Here is an 18,674-nt window from a genome sequence, read left to right as displayed (position 1 = left end):
GAGCAGCTGTGCTGGGGCTTGGGCTGCAGCGGCGGCTGGGGCAGCTGGGCTGAGGCTCAGGTTTGGTGGCGGCTCGAGCAGCTGTGCTGGGGCTTGGGTTAGTGGTGGCTGTGGGCAGTGACGGTTTCAAAGAAAAGGCGCCTGGAGTCAGCGCAGATTGAGCTCTCGGCTCAATAGCAAGCCGAGATCTCATCTGCGCAAGCACCACCTCTGGCCGCCATTTTCCTTAAGTCCACTGCTGGGATATCAGTGGGGAAGAGGCGGCGCGTGTGCAGATGAGATCTTGAGCCAAGAGCTCAATCTGCGCACGCGCCAACTTTGAGCTCCATTATTTGAAGTCCTCATCGGCTGCCCCACAGCCCCAGCCCAGCCACCACAGCCCCAGCACCAGCCACAACACCAGCCACCGCAGACCCTGCACCAGCCACCACAGACTCCGCACCAGCCGCCGCAGACCCTGCACTGGCACAACAGCACCAGCTTGCATAGACCCAGCACAACCGCCGCAGCACCAGCTCAGCCGCCGCAGCATTCCTCCGGCCTCTTGCGACCCCTCTCCACCACCCTCGGTAAGCTACATTCAGATTATAAGAGGCACCCCTCACTTTCTTACCATATTTTTGGGAGGAAAAGTGTGTCTTATAATCCGAAAAATACGGTATATATTTCTTTGATAGTTTGTTAGTATCCTTTAAAAAATGCAAAATACATTTCCCAACTCATGTTCCAATGGCATTAGGCACTGTTGCTGACGTGCCGCCCAGGGCTATGGGGTACTCGGTCCCGGGCAGTGTACAAGGGGGTTATGTACAAGGGAATATTTAATAAAGTTTATGTCGTGATGCCACTTGCGGGTTGTGGTTATGGTGATGGAACCGCTGCTGTACAGTCTCTCCGCAGGGGCTGATGTTGACCGCAGTCTGGTTGTTGGGCCCTCCGCAAGTAGGGCCGGGGCCCCAGAGGGTAGGTGATGGAGTTGGTGGGCCGTAGGCGTCGGAGCGCGAGACAGCGTCGCCGGTAAAAAATGAGGATGAGGAAAGAGCTCCGGTTCAGGTGTTTTACTCACCAGTTAGGACATTTCCCGAGAGTGTCCTGGTTCACTGCTGGTAAGTCTCTGATTATTCGGTGCAAGTTCCAGGAGGTTACCGGTGTCAGTGTAAATGTCCTGTTTCTCCTCGCTATCCAGCGACTGGCAGAAGGAACCTGGGCTGAGCTCCAGCTCACAAGCCCCAGGCTCCGGAGCAAAAAGATGAGCTGTGTCTCGTCCCACCAGCACTGGGACTTCACTCCAGCCAAGCTCACTATGTGTCATGGCTACCTTCTCTTATACCCCATGCGGCACCCGCCCCCCAGTGGTTGTCCTGGTGACTGGGAAGTCCCATACTACTGGGTGGCTAACTCTCCCTGTCAACCCCAGTCCACTCCCCCCTGTGGGGAAGGCACCTAATTGCATGTGAAATGTGTATTGGTGGGAGCATTGGCAAACCATCTGCCACTTACCCCAGATAGATATTTCTCCTTAACTCAGTTGCAGTACCCTGTAGCAACCAGAGCCTCAGGGGCGCTACACTGACATCCTGAAACACATCAGCATTTACATCCCTGGATTAATCTTGAGGGCCTCTGCACCTTCCACCACGTTTCAATGTAAAAACATATAACATGTTCAGATTACTGTGATTTTACAATTATATATCACTGCAAACTATTAAACTGCAACTTATTCTCGATGCTCTCAACATGAGCCCCCATGTCCGTGAAATAAATGTCAATCATCAAGATAATGATGTTAATAAGTGCCTTAGAAAAATTCAAACTAACAGCTTATATAACCGGTATTTTTGTATGCAATGATCCACCAGGGATTTATTTGGCTAAATCCCACCATAGGTGGGGTCCCCGTCAACTATATTGGATACAACACTATGAACGCTTAACTACAAGAAGGCTCTCTACACTAACCAATAATTATCCTAATTGTTGGAAATCCAACAAAAATAATATTTTCTTTGAGGCCAGATCAGTTTACAGCAGTCTGTGACCTAAATCCTAGTTTGTAATTTTATGCAAAGTTTCTCACACTCTGCAGCTAATGCTGGTATTTGGGCATTACAGCTTTTTATCCAGGATTAAGTGCAATTTTGGTATGTATTATACTGTAAATACTGGATTATATATAAATACATTAAAGCATCAGCTATAGAAGTAATAATCTATTTAGATACTATTACATTTCTTAGATACTATTACATTTCATACGTTCGGGTTAATGTACAAAAGTTAAGTGAATTTGAAAAGTATTTCAAATATATAGTAGGGAATTTATCTTGCTCTACAAGTCAGTATTCTATAATAAAAAAGTTGCAAATTATAGCGGACACCTTATTTGAACAATGATTTTTGACTCTTTTCCTGCCATGGACAATGCTTAGTGGTATGTGCGCGATGCCTCTCCTGTCTTAACCATACCAACCAACTGTCCTGGATTCAGTGGGACTGTCCCAATTTGAGGGCTCCCTTCTGCAGTTATGCTGTTCACTGCTTTTGTTTGGGCTCCTCCTCTCAGTTCAGTGAATAAATTAACTCAAGACAAAGGGACATGGCTTGACCTCATGAACTTGTGAAGAGTAGAGTTGAGCGATGTTCGAGTCGAACGGTTCGCCAATTTCAAATTCGAGTGATTTTGGGCGACGTTCAAATCGTTTGACAAACTCGAACGATTTGCTTCAAGTTCGGCAGTTCGAGTTACCGTTCGATAACGGTTCTATCACCAAAATCGTGGCTTTTCACAGTAAGGCTATGTGCGAATGTTGTGTATTTGCATGCGTCCTGCGTCCCCAGCACAATCCCTCTCTCTTTCCTACTCACCGATCACGGGCGCCTCGCTGCACGGGTATCACAAATCTCCGGCGGCTTTTCCTCTTTTGAAAGTGGCTGCCGCTTCATTATTCAATCAGGTATTCCCTGCTTTACCTGTCCACTGGCGCCCATGATTGGTTGCAGTCAGATACGCCCCCGCGATGAGTGACAGCTGTCTCACTGCAACCAATCACAGCCGCCGGCGGGCGGGTCTATATCGTGCTGTAAAACAAATAAATAATTTAAAAAAAACAAAACTGCGGTTCCCCCCAATTTTGATTACAGCCAAGATAAAGCCACACAGCTGGAGGCTGGTATTGTCAGGATGGGGAGCGCCACGTTATGGGGAGCCCACCACCCTAACAATATCACCAAGCAGCCACTTGGAATTGCCGCATCCATTAGATGCGACAGTCACGGGACTCTACCCAGCTCATACCGAAGTGCCCTGGTGCGGTGGCAATCGGGGTAATAACGGGGTTAATCATGGCAGGCGTCTCAGTAAATAAACACACACACAACGAAAATCCTTTATTTGGAATAAAAGACAAAAAAAAACCTCATTTACCTCTTTATTAATCCCCAAACAACAATCCAGGTCCGAAGTAATCCACACGACACTGTCAGCTCTGCTACATGAAGATGACAGGGAGCGCCGTAGAACACGAGCGCTATGTGTCCTCTCCACGTAGCACCTGAAGTGAGCCGCGCTGTCACCGGAGACTTCACACTGCAGTGCAGAGGTCAAGATTACCAAAACCTTTGTATGCTTCTCATTAGAGGCAGTGGCTCAATGGTTAGAGCTACTGCCTAAGGAGCATGAGTTCAAGTCCCGGCCACCCCGGTAAAGAATTTAATTTATTTTTAAATTATAATTATTATTTATTTATAATTATAATTTAATTTAATTTAATTATGCACTGAGGGGAGGAGCAGGACATCAGCTGTGAGCCGCGGGACACACCTCTAAAATTGGAGCAGTTCACAGAATGAGGCTGCGTTGCTCTCTCCTCTCTCTTCTCTCTCTCTTCTCTCTCTTTTCTCTCTCTCCTCTCTCTTCTCTCTCTCTTCCCTCTCTCTCATCTCTCTGTCTCTTTTTCTCTCTTTTTCTCTCTCTCTCTCTTGTTCTCTTTCTCTCTTTTTCTCTCTCTCTCTCTTTTTTTCTCTTTTTCTCTCTCTTTTTCTCTTTCTCTCTCTCTTTGTCTCTCTTTTTTTCTCTTTCTCTCTCTTTCTCTTTGTTTTTCTCTCTTTTTCTCTCTCCCTCTCTCTTTTTTCTAACTCTCTCTTTTTTTCTCTTTTTCTCTCTCTTTTTCTCTCTTTTTCTCTCTTTCTCTCCCTTTTTTCTCTTTTTCTCTCTCTTTTTTTCTCTTTTTCTCTTTTTCTCTCTCTCTCTCCTTTTCTCTCTTTTTCCCTCTCTCTCTCATCTTTGTAGCTGAATAATCCACTTGTGGATTCTCAAGTGCAAAACAGAGGTCAAGATTACCACATCTTCCTATGCTTTTCATTAGAGGCAGTGGCTCAGTGGTTAGAGCTACTGCCTAAGGAGAATTAGTTCACGAGTTTGAGGCCCGGTAAAGAATTTAATTTAATTTATTTTTAAATTATAATTATTATTTATTTATAATTATAATTTAATTATGCACTGAGGGGAGGAGCCGGACATCAGCTGTGAGCCGTGGGACACACCTAAAATCAGAGCAGTTCACGGAATGAGGCTGCATTGCTCTCTCCGCTCTCTCTTCTCTCTCTTCTCTCTCTCTCCTCTCTCTTCTCTCTCTTGTCTCCTCTTCTCTCTCTCTCTTCTCTCTCCTCTCTCTCTCTCCCTCTCTCTTCTCTGTCTTCTCTCTCTCTTCTCTCTCTCTCCTCTCTCTTCTGTCTCTCTTCTCTCCTTCTCTCTCTCCTCTCTTCTTTCTCCCTCTCTCCCTCTCTCTCTCTTCTCTTTTCTTTCTCTTTTCTCTCTCCCTCTCTCTCTTCTCTTTTCTCTTTCTTTTCTCTCTCTCAGACCTGGCGATGATCAGCTGATGCGGTCACCTGACGGAATCAAATCAGCTGGCACTATAAGTCGAGCGGTGAGGCCGTTTTTTTACCGCCCGGCCGGCTAAACTATCAACTGCTGCTGTCGGACAGGAGTCTGCACAGAAGTGTGTAGTTTGTTTTTTTTTTGCACTAAATCATCAGCTGATTGTATAAAAGCCGTTTATACAATCAGCTGCTGTGTCATGTGATTCAGGTCCTTGAATCTGACACATCATCTGATCGCTTTGCCTTCCAGCAAACCGATCAGATGATATTGGATCCGGATTGGACGGCGGGGGACCCTTGACCCAGGATTACTGCAGAGGGGGGTTCTTTATTTCAATAAAGATAGAGTCACTAATTGTGTTGTGTATTATTTCTAATAAAAATATTTTTCTGTGTGTTGTGTTTTTTTTTATCTGTACTAGAAATTCATGGTGGCCATGTCTATTATGGGCGTGACACCATGAATTTTGGGCTTAGGGCCAGTTGATAATATACAGCTATCCCTAACCCCATTATTACCCAGCAAGCCGCCCACCACCAGGGCAGCTGGAAGAGTTGAATACAGCACCAGAAGATGGCGCTTCTATGAAAGCGCCATTTTCTGGGGCAGCTGCGGACTGCAATTTGCAGCAGGGGTGCCCAGAAAGCTTGGCACCCTGCGCTGCGGATTCCAACCCCCAGCTGCCTAGTTGTACCTGGCTGGACACAAAAATTGGGCGAAGCCCACGTCACTTTTTGTTTTTTTATTATTTCATGAAATTCATGAAATAATTAAAAAAAAAAGGCTTCCCAATATTTTTGGTTCCCAGCCGGGTACAAATAGGCAGCTGGAGGTTGGGGCAGCCCTTAGCTGCCTGCTGTACCTGGCTAGCATACAAAAACATGGCGAGGCACACGTAATGTTTTTGGGGGGCAAAAAACTCCTGCATATAGTCCTGGATGGAGTATGCTGAGCCTTGTAGTTCTGCAGCTGCTGTCTGCTGTCTGTCTGTATGGAGGAGAGCAGACAGCAGCTGCAGGACTACAAGGCTCAGCATCCTCCATCCAGGACTGTATGCTGAAGGGAGAGACAGGGGGGGCAGAACTACAAGGCTCAGCATACTCCATCCAGGACTGTATGCAGGAGTTTTTTGGCCACCAAAAAAATGACGTGGGCTTCGCCATATTTTTGCATGCTAGCCAGGTACAGCAAGCAGGTACGGCTGCCCCCAACCCCTAGCTGCCTATTTGTACCCGGCTGGGAGCTAAAAATATAGGGAAGCCCTTTTTTAAATATTTCATGAAATAATTAAAAAAAAAAACTACATGGGCTTCGCCCCATTTTTGTGTCCAGCCAGGTACAACTAGGCAGCTGGGGATTGGAATCCGCAGCAAAGGTTGGCCCGAACTTTCTGGGCGCCTCTGCTGCGAATTGCAGTCCGCAGTCGTCCCAGAAAATGGCGCTTTCATAGAAGCGCCATCATCTGGCGCTGTATCTAACTCTTCCAGCTGCCCTGAAGCCGGGTGGCTCGCTGGGTAATAATGGGTTAATACTAGCTTTGTTTTACTAGCTAGTATTAAGCCAGAGATTCTTAATGTCAGGCAAGTTTGACCCGGCCATTAAGAATCCCCAATAAAGGGTTAAAAAAAAGACACCACACAGATAAAAAATACTTTAATGGAAATAAATACACAGACACACTTAGAGACTCCATGTTTATTCCTCCCTCTCATCCCTCCACGATACTGGTCTTCAGTCTTCTTTCTCTTTCAACCCATGCAGCTCTGCTACATCAGACAGCACTGCATGGGAGGAAGACGCTGCTGCTCCCGTGCAGTCTAATCACTCAGTGAGTGAGCAGAGGCTGCGGGCTGTAAGCGGTGACATCACCGCTGACAGGCGGGTTACTATAGCAACGGTGATCTCCGTTATTCACCGGCTGTGCATCCAGTCCTTGCATGTGGGTTGACTCTGTAAAGAGCGCCGACATGCAGGAGTCGACCATGTGCCAGAGTATCTCGCCGGTACACAGAGATGCTCAAAGGAGCACCGCGTACCGGAGAGATGCACTGACAGGACCTAGCATGACGTCTAACAATGTGACCAGTCTGTAGCCAATGAGATAATAGACACGTGACTGGTCACATGCTATTTTGACATCACGGAAGGTCCTATCATCAGTGCTGGTTACCAGGAGGGCACAGCGATGATCGGAAGGAAAATTAGCGGGAGACAGAGTGCAGGACGCGTCGCGGTGACCTGTAAATGTAATGGCAATGTTTATTAACTGTATGTGTACATGTATAATGTGTTTGTATGTGTTTTTGTTTGCCTGCCATTGTTTTCAATGGGGTTCGAAGGAGTTCGTCAAACGTTCGCCAAACTAAGCCGCCGTTCGACGAACCGAACTGAACTCGAACACTAGAGAAGAGCTCTTTGTGCAGAGGCAGCAGCTCTGCCTACCCTGTGTGACAAAGGAGGATTTGGTAATCTTGACCTGTATTGCAGGCAGAGAAGCCAGAAGCAGATTATTCAGCAAAATAGAGATATAGATAGATACAGTGGATACGTAAAGTTTTCAGACCCCTTTAAATTTTCCACTCTTTGTTTCATTGCAGCCATTTGGTAAATTCAAAAAAAGTTCATTTTTTTTCTTATTAATGTACATTCTGCACCCCATCTTCACAGAAAAAAAACAGAAATTTAGAAATTTTTGCAATTTTATTAAACAAGAAAAACTGAAATATCACATGATCATAAGTATTCAGACCCTTTGCTCAGACACTCATATTTAAGTCACATGCTTTCCATTTCCTTGTGATCCTCCTTGAGATGGTTCTAGTCCTTCATTGGAGTTCAGCTGTGTTTAATTAAACTTATAGGACTTGATTTGAAAAGGTACACACCTATCTATATACAGTGCTGGCCAAAAGTATTGACACCCCTGCAATTCTGTCAGATAATACTCAGTTTCTTCTTGAAAATGATTGCAATCACAAATTCTTTGGTATTATTATCTTCATTTATTTTGCTTGCAATTAAAAAACACAAAATTAAATCATTGCAATTAAAAACACAAAATCAAATCATTGATCAGTTCACACAAAACTCCAAAAATGGGCCAGACAAAAGTATTGGCACCCTTAGCCTAATACTTGGTTGCACAACCTTTAGCCAAAATAACTGCGAACAACCACTTCCGGTAACCATCAATGAGTTTTTTACAATGCTCTGCTGGAATTTTAGACCATTCTTCTTTGGCAAACTGCTCCAGGTCCCTGAGATTTGAAGGGTGCCTTCTCCAAGCTGCCATTTTGAGATCTTTCCACAGGTGTTCTATGGGATTCAGGCCTGGACTCATTGCTGGCCACTTTAGTAGTCTCCAGTGCTTTCTATCAAACCATTTTCTAGTGCTTTTTGAAGTGTGTTTTGGGTCATTGTCTTGCTGGAAGATCCATGACCTCTGAGGGAGACCTAGCTGTCTCACACTGGGCCCTACATTATGCTGCAAAATTTGTTGGTAGTCTTCAAACTTCATAATGCCATTCACACGGTCAAGCAGTCCAGTGCCAGAGGCAGCAAAGCAACCCCAAAACATCAGGGAACCTCCGCCATGTTTGACTGTAGGGACCGTGTTCTTTTCTTTGAATGCCTCTTTTTTTTTTCCTGTAAACTCTATGTTGATGGCTTTTTCCAAAAAGTTCTACTTTTGTCTCATCTGACCAGAGAACATTCTTCCAAAACGTTTTAGGCTTTCTCAGGTAAGTTTTGGCAAACTCCAGCCTTGCTTTTTTATGTCTCGGGGTAAGAAGTGGGGTCTTCCTGAGTATCCTACCATACAGACCCTTTTCATTCAGACGCCGACGCATAGTACGGGTTGACACTGTTGTACTCTCGGACTGCAGGGCAGCTTGAACTTGTTTGGATGTTAATCGAGGTTCTTTATCCACCAACCGCACAATCTTGCGTTGAAATCTCTCGTCAATTTTTCTTTTCTTTCCACATCTAGGGAGGTTAGCTACAGTGCCATGGGCTTTAAACTTCTTGATGACACTGCGCACCGTAGACACAGAAACTTTCAGGTCTTTGGAGATGGACTTGTAGCCTTGAGATTGCTCATGCTTCCTTACAATTTGGATTCTCAAGTCCTCAGACAGTTCTTTGGTCTTCTTTCTTTTCTCCATGCTCAATGTGGTACACACAAGGACACAGGACAGAGGTTGAGTCAACTTTAATCCATGTCAACTGGCTGCAAGTGTGATTTAGTTATTGCCAACACCTGTTAGGTGCCACAGGTAAGTAACAGGTGCTGCTAATTACACAAATTAGAGATGCATCACATGATTTTTCAAACAGTGCCAATACTTTTGTCCACCCCCTTTTTTATGTTTGGTGTGGAATTATAACCAATTTGGCTTTATGACAATTTTTTTTTTTTCATTGAAGACAAATTAAATGAAGATAATAATACCAAAGAATTTGTGATTGCAATCATTTTCAAGAAGAAACTGAGTATTATCTGACAGAATTGCAGGGGTGCCAATACTTTTGGCCAGCACTGTAAGATTTCACAGCTCACAGTGCATGTCACACCATATGAGAATCATGAGGTCAAAGGAACTGCCCAAAGAGCTCAGAGACAGAATTGTGCAAGGCACAAATCTGGCCCAGGTTACAAAAGAATTTCTGCTGTGTTTAACTTTCCAAGCAAAGTGGATGTGATTTCATGAAAAGATGCCGCTGATATCTGCGGTTCTGGTGCATTATTTTTCTCTAGCGGTTTCTATGTGGAGCTTAAAGAAACACATGGAGAAAACTGCAGTTACATTTTTGTGCAGAATGAAAACTTTTCTGTACTATAAAAACGCTTAAAAACACAGCTTCACATCTGCACCAAAAACACATGAAACACATGAAATAATGGGGAAAAGGCATAAGAAATGCAGCACAAATACATTAATCAGAGAGGATTGTTATTGTGTAATTTGGTGCAGACAGCGACAGAAAACAAAAAACACCAGATTTCTGCAACGTGTGATGTGTAAAAACCGCATATGTCCCTCCGTGTGCCATGATTCACGGCACACGTGGGTTGTCCATGTGCAATCTGTGATACGTTATCCGTGATTGTACATGAACGTATAATCACCTGTCCCCGCTCCTGCTGTCCGTGGTGCTGAAGTCTTTGTCTCTGCTGTGTTTCCGCCCCCGCTGCAGCTACTTCCGGGTCGGCTGTTCCTGCATATATGAATATACATGAGAATAAGCAGCCGACTCTGAAGCAGCAGCTAGCAGAGGCCAGAGACAAGCAGCGCTGGAGAAGGTGAGTTAAAAATGCTTTCTATTTTCAATGTCCGAGTTTTTCTGGTACGTGTTTCACGGACCACACCAGAGTGTAGTCCGTGGGACATCAGTGATGCCATAAAAAAATGGACATGTCTCCGTGCGGCAATCACGGACAAGAGTGCCTCTTCATCTTGAAAAAGCAGCCTCACCGTGCGAAACGCGCGTTGATGAAGTCCAGGTTCCTTACTGGGGGTTTCCAGACTGAGGGTATTGACTGTTTTATTTGCACCCCTTCTCTTAAGGTAATGCACTGTCTATTCTCAGTTCACTTCATATATCGATGTTAGTGCACCTATACTATTGTGATGAATTCCCTATTTGGTCTAACATTGGCTTCTATGATTTAACCCTAACCGTATGTAGAGCTAATGGGTGCAGTATTTGACCTCAATCCCTCCTTTGGAATTACTTTCTGATTTTTGGCTGTGATTCCCAGATGATTTTTGTCATTAGGTACTTTGAAATCCTTTCGATACTTACCTATAGAAATATTTCTTGTATTTTGGGTATTTTGCACTATATGACAATTCTCTCTGAGAATCTGTATTGCCATTCTTATGTAACTTTACATCCCCCCAGATATTTCATGTTGGTGATGTTGTATCTGTTTTTAATATTGTCTCTATTGTGGTTTTTCAATTAAAAATAAAATGTATACTCTTTGTCCTCCTTTTTTGTTTAATGCTTATATGAGTAGTGCTGCCAGAGTTGTTGGCCCATTCTGGCCACTCTTTGGCAAACCTTGGTGGTTTCAATGTTGAGAATTCTGTTTCTGATATGTCTTAACACATGTAGTCAAATTTGACGAACTTACACTAGATATCGGCATAAATGATAGCACAAATTTGACTTCCTGCTGTGTGCACTGCCATAATTGGACCTTCTTTAAAAGGAAGCATGTGCATTGTATCATGTAACATGCCAGTCGTTAATAAATTATTAAAATCTACTGTTTCATCTGTAAGTAGTTGTTTGTACTTACACTTGGAATTTTGTCTTCAGGACAGATCCTGTCAGTAAGCAGTCTCTCTCGAATCTCCCAGGCAAACATAGATGGATACTCCCACTTAAGTTGAGCGATTTTTTCTACCACTCTTGGTGTAGCTAGTCTTGGCTTGCTTCCTCCCATTGCTTTAGGTTCTACAAATCCAGTCTGGTAGAAGCGACCCAAAATTTTGCTGACACATCCATTGGACACCTGCAATATGTTAACAATACTGGTGATGAAAACAGGTATGATTTTCATTGTTCATAAGTAATCACAAATAACGTGGAATACAATTAATTACAATAACAATTCTGTAATGTAGCATTAGTGGGACTTCACAAGAGCCATATATTCAGATATGTTGGAATGTTGAACCTTCATTTAAAAATACATATGATCCACTAAAAGTGATTTGTGTTATTTTAATATACAATGATGTTCTATAATAATAATAATTAGTGATGAGAGAGCGTGCACGGCACTGCTCGCTACTCGATCAGGTATCCTTCTGCTCTGGCGCCATGCTTGATTCCCCGCCCCACATATTTTATGGTTGTTTTTCAGCCTCTAAGCATGTGGGGATTGCCTTGTAATCACGGTAAGGGTATGTGCACGTTAAGTATTTAGTGCAGAAATGTCTGCAGCATTTCTGTACCTAGAAAAACGCATCAGCAAAAATGTGTGCTTTTGATGCCTTTTCGCTGCATTTTTTAAGCGTTTTTCCATGCGTTTTTGGTACAGATTTTCCTCACTTATTAGTATGAGTGAAATCTGCGTAAAAATGCTGATTTAAATCTGCACCAAATCTGCAAGAAGAAAATAAGCAACGTGTACATTAGACTTCAAGATTCTCATTCATTTTGCTGGCATCAGGAAATTGTGACAAATCTGAGCAGAAATAAATGTGACAAATCTGCAACATGTGCACAGGCCCTAATGCTGTGGCCGTGTAGGCTACCACACTGTGATTGGCCAGCTGTATGGCATCATCGGATCTATATAAGGCTATGTTCACACAGGGCATCTTTTGTTATGTGCTTTTTGAGTGCATCTTGAGAGTGCATCTCATTTTCTAAACACGCACCCACGGCAAAAACGCGTTCTTACCGCATTTTTCCCAATGCGTTTTGTAAATGAAATCTATTGACTGGACGGCTCAAATATGTGGTAAAAACGCAAAGAGAATTGACATGCTGCATCTTGAAAAATGCAGCCAGGATGCAGCCAACAAAAGATGCCCAGTGTGGACAACAAAATAGAAATTTCATAGACTTTGCTGGGAGAAGGAAATGCATGCATTTTGGTGCATCTTTGTGACCTCAGAAACGCACCAAAAACGCAGCAAAAGATGCCCCGTATGAACTTAGCCTTAAGGGTGCTGTACACGCTGTGACAACGCTAGCGATTGCTAGCGATGTTGCGTGCGATAGCACCCGCCACGTCGTTGGTGCGATATGTGGTGATCGCTGCCGTAGCGAACATTATTACTACGGCAGCGTTACATGCACATACCTGTTCTGTGACGTTGCTGTGACCGCCGAACAATCCCTCCTTCAAGGGGGAGGTGCGTTCGGCATCACAGCGACGTCACAAAACGGACGCCCAATAATAGAGGAGGGGTGAAGATGAGCGGCCGGAACATGCCACCCACCTCCTTCCTTCTTCATTGCCGGTGGACGCAGGTAAGGAGATGTTCGTCATTCCTGCGGTGTCACACACAGCGATGTGTGGTGCCGCAGGAACGAGGAACAACCAGCGGCATGCACCACCAACGATATTATGACAAGGAGCAACGTGTCAACGATCAACGATTTTTGACGTTTTTGCGATCATTGATCGTTGCTCCTAGCTGTCACATGCTGCAATGTTGCTAACGACGCTGGATGTGCGTCACAAACACCATGACCCCGACGATACATCATTAGCGATGTCGCAGCGTGTAAAGCACCCTTTAGACCTGATGATGCTATGCTCAGCACACTGTACCCTGAAAATAGTGTCGGGAGAGCTGAAGGGATAGTGTATTAAAGTTATTCTAGTGAACAGACCTTGCCACTGCAATGCAAAAATATATTTTATTCTATAATAATAACAACACTCTTATCTGCATTTAGTGCAGGGCAAACTGCTAGAGAAGGAATAGTGTATTAGATGCATTTAGGCAGTGATTATTGCCTTACATTCCTTGCTGCTGCTATGTTAACCCAAGAGACCTTTTCAGGGCTAATTCAAATGTATTATATTCTATAATAATACTCTTCTTAGCTGCAATTAGTGAAGAAGGGATAGTGTATTAAAGACATGAAGGTAGACATTCTAGACTTACAGACCATGCTGCTGCTATGCAAGAAAATCTATTCTGCTCTAAAATACTACTTTAAAATAATATTGTTTTTTTATGCATTTAGTGTACAGCAAGCTTGCTGCTGCAACCTAAACCATAAGTCCTTATCAGAGTTTCATCTATTCTTTTTTATTCCCAATTAATACACATCTTAATTGCATTTAGTATAAGGATAACATACCCTGCTTATATGGCTCACAGTCCTTGCTGCTGCAACCTAAAACCAAAAGTCAGGGATACATCTATTGTATGTTACCGGTTAATATTGCTATTAGCTGCATTCAGCGCAGGGACAGCTGCTGGAGAAGGGGTAGTATTGAATGAGGGGCATAATATACAGGGTTTATTGTTTAATAGTCCTTCTATAGATTTACTGTGTTGGTCAGGGCAGGGTGAAGTTATAGGACACGTGCTAGTGTAAGGGCTCATGCGCACGTTGCCAAATTTCATGCATTTACGCTGCGTATTGCACCGCAGCGTAAATGCATGCGACCTGTGTCCCCTGCACAATCTATGTAGATTGTGCATGAGATATGCGCACGTTGAGTTTGAGAGCGCAGCGATTTGGATGCCTAAATGTTGTTCCAAATCGCTGCGTTCTAAGAAGCAACATGTCACTTATTCTGTGCGCTTTGGATGCAGCTCCTGCTCTGTCTATTGGAGAGGCTGCATCAATAGCGCATGAAATCGGCTTTTTTTCTGCAGATACACTGCATTCATTATGCAGTGTTTCTGCAGCGATTTGATGCGCACATGTGCTGTCAAATCCCTGCAGAAATTTCTCCAAGGACATGATGCAACGTGCTCATACAGCCTAAGGCGGGAATGGCACAGCGGGACATATATTATTGACTGGGGACCGAGTATTGCAGGTTGGCCACCGCAATGAGGTTGCAGAAAGCCTCAGTGTCTACACACCTAAATGGCAACATTTCCAGGGCAAGCAGTTAGGATATGCAAGCACTCTTATGTACTTTCTTTCTCCAACTTCACCTGGTCCACATGCAGAACTTCTTCTTGAATTGTGAGCAGCAAGCATTTGAGTAGCCACAGAATTGGGATGATTATGGTGATTATGGCATCATCAACATTCACGATCTTGTTTGATTCCGAAAAGTTTTGTATAACCTCACAGATGTCAGACATCCATTTCCACTCGTCAGTTTTTGTGTGGAGGCTGAGCGGAATATCGACAGGCATGTTGTAGCTGGTATACAACTACTGCCCTCTGCTGCTCACAAAGCTTTGCCAACATATGTAATGTTGAGATCCAGTCAGTGAACTGACAATTGCAAGAGATGCTGCAGCACTGCTAGACAGGTGTCAACTGTAACTAATTTGTAGAAATTGGTGCACACGCGGCATACCTTTACAAGTAGCTCAGGAAACTCTGGGTGGGTTTTCTGAACCACTAAGGGGTACTTTGCACGTTGCGACATCGCTACTGCGATATCGTCGGGGTCAAATCGAAAGTGACGCACATCCGGCGCCGGTAACGACGTCGCAACGTGTAAAGCCTAGGAAAGAAGATGAACGAGCGTGAAACAATCAAAAATCGCTGGTCTGTGTCACGTCGTTCATTTTCATAATGTCGGTGCGTCCGCAGGTACGATGTTGTTTGTCGTTCCTGCAGCTCCACACATCGCTGTGTGTAAAGCCGCAGGACCCACAAACATCTCCTTACCTGCGCCCGCCGTCCACCGGCAATGCGGAACGGAGAAGGTGGGCGGGCTGTTTACATCTCACTCATCTCCGCCCCTCCGATTCTATTGGCCGGCCGCTTAGTGACGTCATGGTGATGTCGCTGTGACGCTGAACGCACCGCGATGTCGCCGACCAGGTATGTGCATGTGTAGCTGCAAAAGCGATAATGTTCGCTACAGCAGCTCGCACAACATATCGCATGTGCGATGGGGGCGGGGGCTATCGCGCTCGGCATCGCTAGCATTTGCTAGCGATGTCACAACATGCAAAGTACCCCTAAGTTGAGCGTGTGAGCCAGGCATAGTACGTGTGTGAGCTTGCCAAGCTTCAGAGCCACCAGCAGATTACGGCTATTACTACACACATCCATGCCTGGCAAGAGCCACAGATCGGTTTGGTCTGTTACACCTTTCTACAACTCTGCGGTGGTGTGCTGTTTGTCACCTAAACAAATTTGTTTCAGTAGAGCCTGTTGCTGCTTCACCAAGGCAGTGCTGGAGTGCTTTCAGCTCGCAGCTGACATGGACAACATGATCCAAGATGACGATTCAGAGATGGCGGATGAGGAGGAGGAGGGGGTGCAGCCACTGGTGTAAGAGCTGGAGGAAACCCTGATGGAACTAAGGCCTACAATCCTCTGCATTGGGAGCACGTGTGCCATATCAGGGTCTGACTCAGTCCCAGCCTCAACCAGTGTGCCGTCAAGGAAATGCAGTGGTCCTAGCCATAATCAAATGTCCATGTGTTGGTCGTTAAGTGGACCTTTCTATTAAGTGCATTGGTTAGGGCATGGGTGATGTTATGGGACATATGCTGGTGTAAGGTGGGAAAGGCACACAGTGAAAAATAGTGGTGGCTGGGCACTGAGCACTGTGGGATGTTCTCTAATAATTATGAATGAGGGCTACCTGATGGCCCTCTAAAAATTATGACTCAGGGTCACCTGATGGCCCTCTAATAGTCATGAATGAGGGCCACCTGATGGAGCTCCAAAACTTATGGTTGAGGGCCACCTGATGTCCTTCTAAAAATTATGAGTGAGGGCAACCTGATGGCCTTTTAAAAATATGGAGCAAGGGCAGCATAATGACCCTGTTGGTATGGTGGTGGTGGAGGAGGAGGACAAAAAAAAGATGAAACCATGAAGCAAATGCACTTTTTGGGTCAGAAGGGTGGATGGGAATACATAAGAAAAGGAAGATTTAAATTGGCGTTATGTTCCAAAGATGTCATTGGGTGGGTTAGAGAAGTCTTGGCCAATCCAGGCCTTGTTCATTTTGAGAACAGTCAGACTGTCAGAATTTTCATTTGACAGGCGGATGTGCCTATCAGTTATTATACACCCAGCAACACTAAAAACACATAGAATTAACTTGAGCAGGGAGGATGCCTGCGAGCCTCCGATTTGGCTCAACCCTGTGAACAAGAAAAATAAAGCTGCACTCCTCGAATGGGAAAAAGGCACAAATGCACCTCTTGTTTGAATGAATGGACAAAGGACTTGTGGTGCTCTTTCCCTAGGATGGGTTGTAGAATTTTCCCTAACAAGATTCATGAATTTTCATTGACCATGGTCTCCAAGGAGATAAACCAAATGTTTTGAAACCCCTGCAATGTTTTTGAAGCCTTGAGGTGGCCATGAGCTAGCACAGGAGGAATTGCCATCCACATTAGCTGGAGGGAAATCTGAGTCGGATGCCTGAAGGTCAATAGATAGATAGGGCAATCTGTCACAAAGACAGGGATCGCCGAACAGTGTGTTGTCTTCCTGGCGCTCGAGTTCGGCACATCGCTGATTGGGTTGACAGATTACTGGGAGGGGCTGGGGAGGACCCAGCGGTCATTGTACACATTGGCACAAATGACAAAGTTAGAGGTAGGTGGAAGGTCCTTAAAGATGATTTCAGGGAATTAGGTTGTAAGCTTAAAGCATGGACCTCCAAGGTGGTATTTTCGGAAATACTACCTGTGCCACGAGCCACACTAGAGAGGCAAAGGGAGATCAGGGAGGTTAACAGGTGGCTCAGGAATTGGTGTAGGAAAGAGGGTTTTGGGTTCCTGGAGAATTGGGCCACCTCTTCAGTTGGCTACAGATTCTATGCTAGGGATGGGCTGCATCTTAATGGGGAGGGTGCAGCTCTGCTGGGGCAGAAAATGGCTAGAAGGTTGGAGGAGTGTTTAAACTAGGAATGGGGGGCGAGGGTATTCACTTTATAGAAGGGGAATGTAGTGCAGATAGTGACCAGGGCACAAGTAATGAAATTGGGGGTGGTACGGGGGGAAGGGTTAGGACAGTTAATACAGTAAGCAGGAATACAGGTACAGAGTCATACGTAACGTGCATGTACACTAATGCCCGAAGCCTCACAAATAAGGTGGAGGAATTAGAATTAATATTGTTGGAAGAAAATTATGATATAGTGGGGATATCAGAGACATGGCTGGATGAGAGCTATGACTGGGCTGTTAATTTACAGGGTTATAGCCTATTCAGGAATGACCGTACAAATAAGCGAGGGGGAGGTGTGTGTCTATATGTAAAATCATCCTTAAAACCCATCCTGCGTGACAAAATATGTGAGGGTACTGAGAATGTAGAGTCCCTATGGGTGGAGATAAGGGGGGGGAGAATGAATAATAAAATACTGATAGGGGTGTGTTATAAGATGCCGAATATTATGGAAGAGGTTGAGAATCTCCTCATAAAGCAAATTGATAAAGCAGCGAGTCTCGGAGAGGTAATTATTATGGGGGACTTTAACTATCCTGATATAAATTGGGGAACAGAAACTTGCAGTTCCAGCAAAGGAAATAGATTTTTGATAACAATGAAAGATAATTACCTTTCACAAATGGTACATGACCCCACAAGAGGGGGAGCACTACTAGACCTTGTACTAACCTATAGGCCAGACCGCATATCAAATATACAAGTTGGGGGTTACTTGGGGAATAGTGATCACAAAATAATAAGTTTTCATGTATTCTTTAGTAAGTAGAGGGGCTACAAGGACACTAAACGTCAGGAAAGCAAATTTTAAACGGTTGAGAGATGATCTTAGTGCAATAAACTGGGATGATGTACTAAGTAATAAAAGTACACAAAGCAAATGGGAGACTTTTATGAGTATCCTGAATAGGGCTTGTGCAGAAAATATACCCTATGGGAACAAACATGCTAGAAATAGGAAGAAACCCCTATGGCTAAATAGAGCTGTAAGGGAAGCAATAAAAGAAAAACAGAAAGCCTTAAAAGAATTAAAGAGGGTAGGTAGTGATGAGGCATTATATAATTATAGAAAATTAAATAAAATATGTAAAAAGCAAATTAAGTTAGCTAAGTTTAAGACAGAGAGACTCATTGCAAGAGAAAGTAAAAATAATCCTAAAATATTCTTTAACTACATAAGCAATAAAAAACTGAAAAGCGA

General features: G+C 44.3%; 1 protein-coding gene across 1 annotated transcript in view; it reads right to left on the bottom strand.

Moving 5' to 3' along the window:
- The window catches only part of PAX4 (paired box 4), a 154,090-nt gene that overhangs the window by 107,523 nt on the left and 27,893 nt on the right, over nucleotides 1-18,674 (bottom strand). The window contains 1 exon segment of the mRNA XM_075343539.1: nucleotides 11,190-11,405. Within this exon segment, the coding sequence (XP_075199654.1) occupies nucleotides 11,190-11,405 (216 nt within the window).

The sequence above is a fragment of the Anomaloglossus baeobatrachus genome, chromosome 4 (assembly GCF_048569485.1).
Source record: "Anomaloglossus baeobatrachus isolate aAnoBae1 chromosome 4, aAnoBae1.hap1, whole genome shotgun sequence".
Taxonomy (NCBI): Eukaryota; Metazoa; Chordata; class Amphibia; order Anura; family Aromobatidae; genus Anomaloglossus; species Anomaloglossus baeobatrachus.
This window is presented reverse-complemented; position numbering and strand designations above follow the sequence as displayed.